We start from the raw sequence: 12,929 nt of genomic DNA, 5'->3' as shown, positions 1-12,929 counted from the left end.
ACCCATGAACCATGAGATCATGACCCGAGCCTACCAAGAGGCGACGCTCAACTGACTGAGCCACCCAGGCGCCCCCCTTCTTCCTTTGCTTGAAGAGAGAGAGTTCATAATTATTCTGGGGTTTTTGCGGGGAGGGGCAGGTTGAGCTGAAAGCTACCCTCTTGAATGGGCTCTTGGTTCTGGCTCTCCCTTCAGGAGCCGCAGTGGAGAATGAGCCCATTCCTCTGCCTGTATGTCAGCTCTACGTATTTGAAAAGCACCAGCTGCCCCATTTTAATGGGTTTTTTTTTTTCTTTTTTCTCTTTTCTTTTCTTTTCTTTTCTTTTCTTTTCTTTTCTTTTCTTTTCTTTTCTTTTCTTTTCTTTTCTTCTCAGAGGCTTATTATCACTAGCACTTTTGACCATTCCTCTTCATGACTTGACTTCTAGACTCTTTCCCGGTCATCCTCTTCATCCATCTTCCGTCAGGGGAAGTCTTTAATAGGGGCCTTTAACAGACAGCTCCCAGGATGGAATGCCACTTGATATTGTACATTGGGGACTTTTTAAAAAAGTCTTAAGTGGGAATGCTTTTCATCCCTGACAAATTTAATTTTACTATTTTAGCCTAAATGAAAATATTACTATTTGTTTTGTGGTACAACATCCTAACCTAGGCTCATTATAGCACAGAGTCGTGTGCAAATGTCATCAACGTAAGTTGGTTTGTTAAAAAATCTTGAACAACACGTAGAGCTGAAGGCAGTCCTGTGGTAGAATGCTGGAAATCTTTGCTAGCATCCCTTGGGTACCATTATTTAGCCTGCCTTGAAGCCCTCGTCCTTAACGTTTAAAGTATTTGTCAATCCATGGGAGAAATGTACTATCTCATTATTTTGACTTTGCATTCTTCTGATTACTAGTCAAGTGGAATAATAGATATAGATATAGATGTAGATATGGATATAGATATAGATATGTTTGGGTTTTCTTTTCTGTCATTTGCTCTTTGCCCATTTTACAAAAGTGCTTTGACTTTTCCTGTTGATTTGCAGCATTTTTTAATATATTCTAGACATCAGTCCTTTCTTATCTGTCGCGGGTATCTTCCAGTCTCTGCCTGTCTTTTTATTTTATTTTTTTAGAGCGTCTTTGGTGTAGACAGGTGTTTCGTTTTAATGTAGTCAAATTGACGAGTCTTGTGGTGTGTGTGGTTTGGGGGACAGTATTGTTTTTTGCCTCGTTTAGGAAATTCTTCTTCAACCTGAAGTCATAGTATGCATTCCTGTATTTTCTCCAGAAAATTTTAAAGCCTTGCCTTTTACATTTGGGCTTTAAACCATCTTGCGTTTCTTTTTGTGTCTGGACTCTATTCTTTGCTCCTGGGTCAGGGTTAGGGTTTGTCTGTCTCCGCACTGCAATGATGTTGTTTTGTTTGGTTTTGTGTTGTTATTATGGCTTTGTCATAAGTCCTCATAGCAGGTGGACCAGGTCATCCCTCTCATAGTTGATTCAGAGTTGTCTTGGATACTCTTTGCCCCCTGCCCCCCTCCCTTTTTTTCTTCTGTTCCCGTTCCTGTCAATACTGCTAATTTTCACATTTGCTCTATGAAGCTGCCATTGACAACTTACCTCTCGGCCTACGTGCAGGCCTTCGGTAAAATCCTAATTGTCTTCCCATCGGCGTCGCCGTGCAGTCCTCTTGCTGTCTCTGTGGTTACCCTGACCCAGATGTTGGTTAACTCAAGCTGTGTTCCTCCATCTACCTCCGTACCTCTGCGTGCCCTCATTCTACACTATCAGGACCTATCCTACCGGAGGAGCAGTCTGGTCCCTCCGTCTCTAGTGGTGATTTCTAGTTTCCTTTCAGGGCCGTGGGTCTTACCCAGGTGCGCTCAGACTCAGTAGAGCGCTGGCCTTGCTTCTGGTGCCGTGGGTCATGTTTAGAGTCCGCAGGAAAGCCCTGGAAAAGACAAGACAGAGTTGAAACCCAGTTTGGGCTTCTGGCTTGCATTGGTAAATTTGGGTTCACAGATTGTGGTGCTCATGGTGGAGGCTGGTTGCTGACCTTTCCCTCAAGGGTTGGAGGTGATATAGTTGCTCAGCAGACTGCTTTCCTGTGGCTCTGATGTGAGAGACCGGAAGCACCAGGAGCCCGTTGTTGGGGTAGCATAGGCAGTATTCCAGAACTGATCGCAGACGACTGCTAGGAAGGGCTCTGGGGGTGACCTTGGTCAAGCCGCGAGGAGCCTCCGGAGAGCACGCTAGGGCCCGCCATCTGAGACCACGCTGGGGAGCCAGGGTACGGTGTCGCATTTCCCAATGAGGTGGCACTCGCCTGGGATTGCCAGGGAGAGGCCTTTATCGGACGGGACATCCCCGTCTTTCAGGACCTTCCTCTGATAGTTTTCTCGCACTGAGCGCCTCATCCCTTCTCCCCTCCGACCCCTACTCGCTTCCGGGCAGGCCCACCTGCTTGTAAGCCACATGCCTTTTTGCCGATCCTTTTCTTCATCTCTTCCCTCATAGGTCAAGCTTCCGTCTTCAGAGTGCTCTTTAGAACTCACTTGACGCCACCGGGTTCCGCCAGCTTTTACTCTTATTTTCTTACGTTTCCTTGGCACCACTGCCACTGGCACCGCCACTGCGCGTAGCCCCTCGGCTTCCTTTTTGTTTACACTTACATGTAGTGATGTTCCCCTAAATCTTCTTGGGACTTGTCATGTCTCTCTGGCCTGTCATTCCTAATTACATGGTTTCTCAAGGATAAGGATTATATCTTTCTTGCCCTTTGACTCTCCCTAGTGCAGACCAGCGCTCAGCACATCGGGTCAAAGAACAGAGAGTGGGATTGGCTGGGTCCGGATTGAGGTTTATCACTTGCTGTGTGACCTTGAACAAGTTACATAACCTTTCTGGGCTTCGGTTGTCTTATTTATAAAACGAAGATGATAATGGTCCTTTCCGCATAGGGTTATTGACTTTGCAGAATGTCTCCGATGTGGCAGGCACTTAGTAAGCGCCGCCTGTTAGTGTTCTTATTAATATTCATGGTAAAATATTGGAAACCGGGCCAAAACATGTGGCCTAAAGTGCCACTTAACAAAGTTTACAGTTCAGTGATGCTGTCGATTGAAATCAGTTACACGTTGGCATCAGAAAATTTGTCTTTCCTGACCGAAGCACTGTCGATGACTCCTGTCTCACTCATTTCCTCTCTCTTCCTTTGATAGGCAGGTCCACGAGATCCAGTCTCACATGGGACGCCTGGAGACCGCGGACAAGCAGTCTCTGCACTGTGAGTAATTAACTGTGGAGACCAGAGTCCTTTCTCCTGATGACACGATGCTAATGGGCTGGGTTTCCTGACCGCCTTGCTGCCTCAGGGGCTGAATGATTCCATGCCGAAGGAGTTCTGTTGTTAGGGGTGGACAGAAAAACCCTCTGGCAAAGCCTCTGACTTCTCTCATTGCGCCCCGTGGAATCCCACAGGCCTTATCCCCCATTGCCCCTCAACTCACCCTGACAGGGCCCTATGGGAATGGACCTCCTCTCCTCTGTCTTAATCGATTACCGAGCCCTGGGAGGAATGTACTCCGTACACATTCAGAGATGTTTAACTGGAACTGGTCAGTTCTTCTGAGCTGAGAACTGTGGCTTTTTAGGAGGATTATTCAGAAACGAATAGCAATATTAATTAGTGTAGTTCCCACACTGTGGTTTCATTTGAGAAGAGTGCCGCTTTTTGTTTTACAGTTGTCTGTTGGCCAGAAAAGGTCCTTTCTCTGAGCTGGCCGCAACAGATGCCACTGGTTACCCACACGTTGCTGAAGCCACCCGTTCACCTCCCCACCTGGCTGTCGCCATGCCCTTTTCTGTTTGCTCATGCCTCCTTTTCGGAGCGTCAAAAGCATCTCTTTTCTGGGTTCTGTGCCCCACCCTGTTCTAATCTAGAGTGCATATGTTAGCTGCTGCAGGTTGGCCTAGGAGGGTGACATTGCTTCTTTACTGTCGTGTCTTTATTGGGCAAGAAGCAATCTGGGTACCTTTTTTTTTTTTGTTAATGTTTATTTATTTATTTATTTATTTATTTATTTGAGAGAGAGCGAGCACACAAGCAGGGGAGGGGCAGAGAGAGAGGGAGAGAGAGAGAATCCCAAACAGGCTCTGAGCTGTCAGAGACCCCGGTGTGGGGCTCGATCCCACGAACCGTGAGACCGCAACCTGTGCTGAAATCAGCCGTCGGGCACAGTCGGATGCTTAACCGACTGAGCCACCCAGACGCCCCCCTGGGTGCCCTTTTTGTACACGGTTTAGTTCCTATCCATCTGCTTTGTTTGCCTTCCCAGCGGTCTCACTGTCACACGATTAGAAATGGAAAAGAGGTCATGTTGACTGTTTATCAAGAGGGATAAGGAAAATGACTGTATTTATCATATCTTTACCTCTGTGGATTCTTTCCTGGGCCTTTCCTAGTGATATTCAGTCTATTTTGGGGATTCCAGCATCAGCCTGCCCGTCCTTATGGAAAGCCTCAAGGGAGCTCTTCTCTGTGTTTCACACACTAATCTTCCCCTTTGTGCTTTTTTTTCTTTTAACCTCATTACTGTAGGGAATTCAATTGGCAGCCTTCTTACTAGATATTTATAACTCGTATCTGAGAATAATCTCAAAGGAAAAGAGACCTCATTCTGTTTCAGAAGATACTGCATTTTGCTTAAAATATTTTATTTGGACAACCCAAATATTCATTTTATTTTCTAAAGGCAGGAAATTTATTTCTACAGATTTATCTGTAGCTTTTTAAACAATTGGCATTGCTATGACATTAACAGCTACATGTATATATGCGTGTGTGTGTTTAGAGCAACATTTACAGAATCAGTATCACTTGAATTTTTTTCCATTATTCAGTACGATATGCGTTTTTCTCCTTTTCGAATGGGTTTCTTTGAATTTATTGGATATGGAAAAAGACATGTTTATTGTATCATTCTAATTTAAGCTCACTGTCTCTTTTCCAGCAATTACTCTTTTTTCTCTTTTGTGCAGTAGTAGAAAACGAAATCCAAGCAAGCATTGACCAGATATTCAGCCATCTAGAACGTCTGGAGATTCTGTCCAGCAAGGAGCCCCCGAACAAAAGACAGAATGCCAAACTGTGAGTGTTGTGACGCCTCTCGTCCAGGGGAGGCTGTCAGATATTCTGAAAATCTATTTACACATTGAAAAACTGAGACTCTGTGAAGATGAAGTCCCCCTAAAGGGCACGGTTTCGTTTCAATGATATTTCCTCAAAATAAAAAGCCTGTGAGGTTAGGGGCTCAGAAGCCTGTGTCTCCTTACATTGGGTCATTTTGAAATTTTGCCTCCAATACCATTTTTCTGGCCAGACCCGTGGCCTTACTTGAAGCCTCCAGCAGCCAGGGAGGTGTGCACTGCCCTCTGGTTCCTGCTGCATTCTTGGATTGAGATGACATCTTGCCCTTAATCACTTCAGTCAGCCGATTTATAATGAAATACTGATGTAACATTTGATACTCCGCCATGAAATTCAAATGAAAACCCTCACCACCTCCAGCCCAGCCCCTGCTCCCAAAAGTTCTTATGAAACTTTGTTGTTGCTTTACTCGAAAGGTGCCCTTGGGCTCCTTCTTGAAAAGCGATATAATCCATGGCAGGTCAGGGAGAGGTCCTTGAGCCTGCTTCCTGTCACCTGTTCCCTGTCATGCATCCAGAATCAGAGACCAGCAGATGCTTAAGTAAAGCTGTTGGGATCTCTTGTGCTACAACCGTACTTGAACCACAGGCCGCTTCTTTATTTGCAACATCAGTGATCAAAATCAGATCATTTTGGTGGGGACAGCATGCAGTGGTGTAGGGAGAAGTAAGGAAGCATCTTTCTTGAATACGAAGGCTGGCCGCTCAAAATGTGCGGCCCTGGGTTTCTGGAATGTAATCTCTGTCTCCATCAATTCCAGTCGTGTTGACCAGTTAAAGTATGATGTCCAGCACCTGCAGACTGCTCTCAGAAACTTCCAGCATCGGCGATACGCAAGGGAGCAGCAGGAGAGACAGCGAGAGGAACTTCTGTCTCGAACCTTCACCGCTAACGTAAGCCGGGCTCCTGGTTGGGGGGCGGGAGGGGGTGGGGTGGGGGGCAGTGTCTACAGGCACTCGGCAGCTCGTCGCCACTGAAACTCGGGTCCTGGAGCTTCATCTTTGTAGGGGGTGTCCGAAGCCGATCGACTGGAAGTAACAGTGGGCTTTGTGCCTTGCCACAGACGCTAGACCTAGACGGGGAACCTCCTTCTCTAACACGAAAGCCCGAAGTGGAAGCAGTTAAAGTGAAGGAGTGGGCAGGGGTGAAAATGACCTGGGTTTGACTGAGAGGTGGAAGTTCACGTGGTGGAAACGGTTTCTGATCAGATGGAGACAGATGGTGAGAACTGAAACCATTTGTCATGAGGGGCAGCATTTCAAAGCTGCCTGCAGGCACTTGCCATCGTGCTGTGTATGTGTGTGGTTCCCGTGTCAGGTGCCTTAAAATGGTTTTGCCCCAAATCTGAGCAGCAATTTGGAGGAATTTGTTAACAGGTCTTTGTTGCGGATGGATTGCTTGACTTGAGCCTGTTCGAAAGTGGCCTGGTTGGTGTGCATGTTTGGTTTTTGGGAGACCCTTGCCCCTGCCCCTCGGTCTTAATAGGATCCATTCCTGCACATGGCTGTTGATGGCTAGAGGACACACTGGCCTTTTTCAGGTCCCTTATAATGTATTTCCACCAAGTGAGGTGGGTTTTGGGTTGTTTTGTTTTAACAGAGAGGTTCATTTTCTAAAGAGGTCTTAGCTCTCTAAGCCTGCCATCAGAATTCAAATCAGCCCACGTTTCACAGATGCTTAAGTCTCTCTGCTGTGTCCACACTTGTAGCAAATTTCCCTGAGTGTTTCAGAATGTGCCTGTGTAGTTTCTGCTTCTCTAGAGTAAGCAGTCAAGTAACACTGATTAACAATTCAGAAGTGTGATGAGGACGTGTTGGAGGCATAGTGGTAGGCACAGCTGTCTGCCTGCCTGCCTGCCTGCCTGCCTGCCTGCCTGCCTTCCTTCCTTCCTTCCTTCCTTCCTTCCTTCCTTCCTTCCTTCCTATCTTCCTTCCTTTCTTCCTTCCTTCCTTTCGGTAGTTTCAAGTTTTCATAGCTGCCTTTCAAAAGCGTAATGAACTCTACAACACGCCAAAAGGTGTGTGGGCTTTTGATCACTATGGCATTGGGTACTCAAACCTCTTTTAGGTCAGGGATGGTCACTCAGAATTCTTTTGTTTGCGTATCAGCTCGGTGCGGTGCTCTGCACGCAGTGCCCCTTAATCAAAGTTGACTTTGCCAAATGAACTTCTTGCCGGTCACTCTGTGAGCTGGAACTATGATAAGTTTTTCTCCTGGCCTCCTCCAAGTGGGGTCTCAAGAGCCCCCCACCTACCCCCCACGGCTCCGCAGTCAGGCGGCCAACCCGCCTGTGAGGTACACAGCGCACCCACCCCGCCCCAGCCAACACACCTTACACTTACACACACACTCCGTGAAGAACGGGAAGCCACCGGAAGCCCGATGGCAGCAGGTTTATTACCACGGTTCTTTTCGGGCTGGGAAATCTCCCCGAGGCGCCCATCCCGGGAATCGGTGCTCGTGGCGGTTCAGCTCCTCCTGAAGTCGGCCCTAAATTTCTGCTCCGCTCTTTGGCTCCCAGTAAACCTTCCTGGACATCAGAGAAGTAGCTCTCACCCCCGGCGTTGGCTGCCCTCTCCTCTCTCCCTTCTCCATTGGTCCTGTGGCGCTGGGTCCGAGCGGTCCCACCACGCCCCTACCCGCTCCTCGCTGCTGTCCCCAGGCTGAAAGCAGTGGCTGCGGGGCGTGCTGTCTTCGTCCTTCCCACCCCACCCCCATCCTGCCCCATTTGATTTTTTGTTTTTAATTCAAAAAGAAGTTCTTGAGGTCTCCCCCCCCCCCCCTCGCGTTCTTTTTGGCCAAAAACGCACCATTGCAAACTAGAAAGTATGGATTATCAAAATGAAAAAAAAAAAATCGAAAACCTCAAAATCCTACCCCCCAGAGTGTCGACGTTACCACCTTGGTACAAAATCTGGGCTTTTTTTCTTTGCGAGTCTCCATACATTTATTCAAATAGAGGTGCATTGTTAGTACCTACTGTTTTGTCATTTAATTGTGTATCTTTTCGTAGTGATAAATATTCATCTACAACAGTGGTTCTGAATATTCTGGAGGACTTATTATGTCGGGGTTGGGGGCCCCAGAATGTGCATTACTAATACCCTCACAGGTGATGTTCATGCTGCTTCCGGGTCCTGCTTTGAGAACTACTGATCTGTGATACAATTTTTAGTGAAGGAATGGTGTTTCAAGGGTAGAGACTACTACCATTTATTTAAGGAAGATGTTTATTTTTGGATATTTTAGTTGGCCCCCCTTTTTTGCATCAGAACCAATATTACCATAAAGAGCCTGTATCAAAGTGTATGCAAAAACTATTTTTTTCTTGATTTTTTGAACAATGGACCCACAGAATCCAAAGATTACATCCTACCAAATTGCTCTGCAGAAATGAACCAGTTTACACTGCAGCCCTATGGGGAAGGCGGGGGGCATTGCCCCCGATCCTGGTTATTGTCATTATTTTCATAATCTTTGCCTGTGTTTATGGGATGTGGGATGGTTTCTCATCCTTGTATAACTTGCATTCTTTGAGCTGTGGAGAAGGAAGGAAAGCATCTAGGAGTCTTTTCCAGAGTCCAGGCAGAAGATGCTGTGGGAGGCTTGGATTCCGCTGGTGGTGGCGGAGGGAAAGACCTGAGGATGGAAAGGGCTTGGCAAGTGGGCGTGAGGGTACCCAGGATGTCCCCAGCATGGAGTATCTCAAAGCCACCGCTCCGCCATTAGAACTAATACACGTGTGTGTGTGTGTGTGTGTGTGTGTGTGTGTGTGTGTGTCTCCTGGGAAGCTATTAAGTTTCTCATTTTAAACATGAAGAAGGGTGCCTGAGTAGCTCATTCGGTTACGCATCAGACTCTCGGTTTGGGCTTGGGTCACGGTCTCGCGGTTTGCTGAGTCTGAGCCCCACGTCCGGCTCTGTGCTGGCAGTGCAGAACCTTCTTGGGATGCTCTCTCTTCTCCTTCTGTCTCTGCCTCTGCCCCCACTCACAGTCTCTGCCTCTCTCCAAATAAATAAACTTTAAAAACACTTAAAGATGAAGAAACTGACACACGTAAATACACACACAGAGACACCCAGGAGAGACCGACGGATAGACCTGGCTCACCTTCCTCCGTCCTGGAAAAGCCGCTTGGGACAAGGGCACTCACAATTTTCTGGGCAGGAGTCTCCCTGCCCTGACTACACCCCAGAGCCAGGACAGAACAGGGAGACAGCAGGTTCCTGATGACATATTTTGTTCCCTGCTTTTGACCAGTTGGATTTCTTTAGAGAAATGCTTGGTTATGTCCTTTGTCCATCGTTCTCCTGAGACCAACCCCCGATCTTGAATAATACGCTCTGGACGTGGAGCCCATATTCTTGACTCCATCCGGCTGAGGTCAGGCTGCCTGTGGCACAGAAAGCAGAGGCAGGAGGAGTAAAGGTGGGGTCCAGGGGCCTGCCTACTCCAGCAGGAGGCTGTGAGGAGACCGATGGCTGACCTTCCCTTTATTAAGCACCTACGATACGCTCAGTGCATTAAATATATTACCTCACTGTTACACCAGCCCTTGGTTCCACTGGACTGTCCTCTTGACATGAGAAAACAGAGGCTCAGAGTGGTGAATTGGCTTACTGAAGATCACACAGCTAGTTAAGCATCAGAGCCAGAATTTGTCCTGTTCCAAACAGGACAGAGCCCTGTCCTGTTCCAGAGCTATGTTTTCATTATTCCCATGCCCCTCTCTTCCATCATCCCTGCGCTGGTTTCTGTAGCTACCTGCGGGGAAGAGGAAGGTGCTGTCTTTTTGACCTGTGGTCAGGAAGGGAGAGACAGAACATGGCTTGTGGAAGTAAGCAAAGACCACCCACGTGAGAGCAAGCAAAGGCTGTGTTTTCAGAGCTCGCTACCACAAGGGAGTCAGCCCCCATCGCTTGAGTTTGGAAGAGAATTGAAGGCCGGCCGAGGAATAGGAAATCTTTATAATGGGAGAGAGGGAAGGCTTCAGGTTCTGCTCAGAGGCTGTTGGCATGGAACCTGTGGATGTGCTCGCTAGAAAGGGGGGTGCCCTATGTGATTGGGTTCGGGGAGCATGTTTGGCTTTTCCCAGTTTGTCCTACGTTGGAAGCAGGGGCAAAATGAGGGAAGCTGTCAGCTGTTGGTCCAGTCTTGGCTGCGTCTGGGCTATTCCTACACGGGTATGCTTTGGCTTCCCAGACTAATGGCAGCAGAGAGTGGTTTCCCTCCTTGGCTGTTGCTACAGGTAGTGATCAGAGTTCTGTTTTTCTATGTGGCGTGGCCCCTGTTTGTCTGTGTATCTGGTCTCTCAGACTCCTCCCCAGAGTCCTGGAGGAGGGGCCTTCCTGGCCTGGTGCTGGCCAGAGGCTTCCTGCCTCGGGCTCCCTCCTGTCTTCTGCCCTTTCTGGAGCCCCTGGTCCCGGTAGGTCTCCTTGCTATTTGCTGTGCACCGTCTCAATTCTCATAATAGCCCCCAAAGGGAAATTATATTCGTTATTATTGCCGCACCATAGCTCATCCCCAAATTTAGCAAATATTGATGATTTCACAGTTTTCTGAGGGCCAGGAAGCCAGAAACGGCGTAGCTGGGTGGTTCTAGCTCAGGGTCTCTTGTGAGGTTGTAGCCCAGGGGTTGGTGGGGGCCCGCAGTCACTTGAAAGCTCGCCTGGGGGTGAAGGGTTGGCTTCCAGGATGGCTGCCTGACACAGCTCTTGTCTTGAGGCCTCAGTTTCTGCCCAGGTAGACCTTTCCACAGAGCCCCTCTTGAAGAACGTGCTTGGCGGTGGACCACTCGTGGGAGGGGTGGAAGAGTGAGCTTGTAGAGGGCAGTGGGTTAGCTATCATTGTTAGGTAAGCTTCGTGGCAACCTAATAGAGAGAAACCATTAGCCCCATTTGACAGATGAGAAAATGGAGCCTCTGAAAGGAGAGAGATTTTGCCTGAGGACACAGAGCCTGTAGCTGATATGGCCAGGATTTAAGCCCTTCTCTACCTTAAAACCTGACCCTAGCTCTTGCCAGCCCTTGGTGTGCGTCCAGGGGGGTGGGGTGGGCTTCGTTGTTAGGGAAAGACGCCCCTCCCCCAGCCCCCAGAGCCTCCGGGAGGCCTCAGGAGCCTGAGAAGTTGTCTGTCAACTGGGCTGCCTTCTCTGCTCTGGAGACAAGGAAGCTGGTGCCTCTGGGCCCAGCTGCCACCCACACAGGACTATTTTTACCCTCCACCTCAGTGACAAGTCTGCATCTCCCCGCTCTGGAAAGGCCATCTGGGTAGTCTGGCTGTCCCAGGAAGAGCCTCCACCCTGAGGCCACCGTTTATGCCCCGCTGTTCCCGCAGCTGTTTCTAGATGAACCTTTAGCTCTCTGCCATGCCTTGGCCAACCGAGGTCAGTACGACGCCTCCGTCCCCTGGATTCCTGTCAGCACAGAGCCCTACGCAGGGTTCGAACCCACGCACCGTGAGATCGTGACCTGAGCCCAAGTCGGACACTTAACCCACCGAGTCACCCAGGCGCCCTGGGGCCATTTTAACGATACGAATGATTTTATTTGCGTCTTCAGACTACACACAGAAACACTTGAAAACTGCAAATACATGACTGTTGTATAACGTACTTCAGGGAGTCTGAGAACCTTTGGACATAGTTTATTTTCTGAAGTGGTCTCAAACAACCCCCTAGGATCCTGCGTGTGCTATTCATTTGTTTGGCAAACTCTCCCCGAGCCGGTAAAGGTTGCCTCCTGCCAGGTTCCTGTCCAAATGATCTCATGTTTCACCCTGGCAGACGGGAAGTTAATAATGTTTTACTGCAACTCTCACAGAATTAAAATAAACACAATTGTCAGGTTCAGCCTTTGTCCCCCATGCAAAGTGGAAAGCAGAGGAGCCCCCCCCCCCCAAAGCAGCAGGAGGGAGAGACACGGCAGGGGTTTCTGTGCAGTGGTAGAAAGGGGGCAGCGCCTGTGTAAGTAGCACGGCAGACAACTGAGACACGGATCATGGGGGATCGTGGAGCTTCACACCCCCTTCCCCCCACCTCCCCTCCCCCCACCTGTCCGATTTGTGTTTTGGAGAATACCTGGATTTGGAGGACCTAGGATCTATTTCTGCTTCTGCCCCTAATTGACTGTGTGACCTTGAGCAAGTTAGTCATTCTCCCTGGGCCTCGATTGGCTCATCTGTAAATCAAGGGATCTGGATCAGATCATCTTCCGTAAAACTGCATTTAGAAAAACAGGTAGTGGGTCAGACGGGCCATGGTCTGCCTTCCTCGGCTCTACATTTCCTGAGGGGTTCAGAGAGCACGGCGCCCAAGATCTGTGCCTGGTCTGCACCTAGAGCGCTGCCTGGGCCCCCATTACCCCAGCTGTGAAATAAGGAGCATGATTGATACCTGCGCCCCGTGAACTGCCCCTTAGAGGTGACACTGACCAAAAGAGGTCTGTTTAATACAGGACTTCTCAGAGCCTTTAATACGTTGGTGTGCATTGTGAATTTCCCGGGGTGGGGGGGGGGGGCGGGGCGGGGGAGGGGATGCAGGATGCAATATTTAACTAACACAACCTAATATTTTTTGCACGATGTACCTTTCAGCACAGTTTGGAAAATGCCATCAGCATAAAGAAGGGCTCTCAGTCTTCCTGGGGCTGTACCCCTTTAATAAAAAGGACAGTAGCGGATGCCATATACTGACTCTACATGTGCCTGAACTTACATCCCACCCGCCCTGC

At 48.7% G+C, this 12,929-nt stretch overlaps 2 protein-coding genes across 52 annotated transcripts in view; both read left to right on the top strand.

The window, feature by feature from the left end:
* Window positions 1-12,929, top strand: part of LOC105260083 (RAD52 motif-containing protein 1-like) — a 345,360-nt gene that overhangs the window by 214,709 nt on the left and 117,722 nt on the right. The gene's annotated exons all lie outside the window — the stretch shown is intronic.
* The window catches only part of LYZL6 (lysozyme like 6), a 29,661-nt gene continuing 19,993 nt past the window's right edge, over window positions 3,262-12,929 (top strand). For 2 of the 3 annotated variants that reach the window (XM_045044339.1, XR_006589397.1), the window contains exons 1-2: window positions 5,017-5,139; window positions 5,960-6,092. In XM_045044339.1, coding sequence (XP_044900274.1) covers window positions 5,980-6,092 — 113 coding nt within the window. In that variant the 5' untranslated portion in view covers window positions 5,017-5,139; window positions 5,960-5,979. Of the gene's footprint in view, window positions 3,277-5,016; window positions 5,140-5,959; window positions 6,093-12,929 lie in introns of those variants that run through there. The other variant, XM_045044338.1, reaches the window with a different exon arrangement.

This window comes from Felis catus, chromosome E1 (assembly GCF_018350175.1).
Source record: "Felis catus isolate Fca126 chromosome E1, F.catus_Fca126_mat1.0, whole genome shotgun sequence".
In the NCBI taxonomy this organism is placed as follows: domain Eukaryota; kingdom Metazoa; phylum Chordata; class Mammalia; order Carnivora; family Felidae; genus Felis; species Felis catus.
This window is presented reverse-complemented; position numbering and strand designations above follow the sequence as displayed.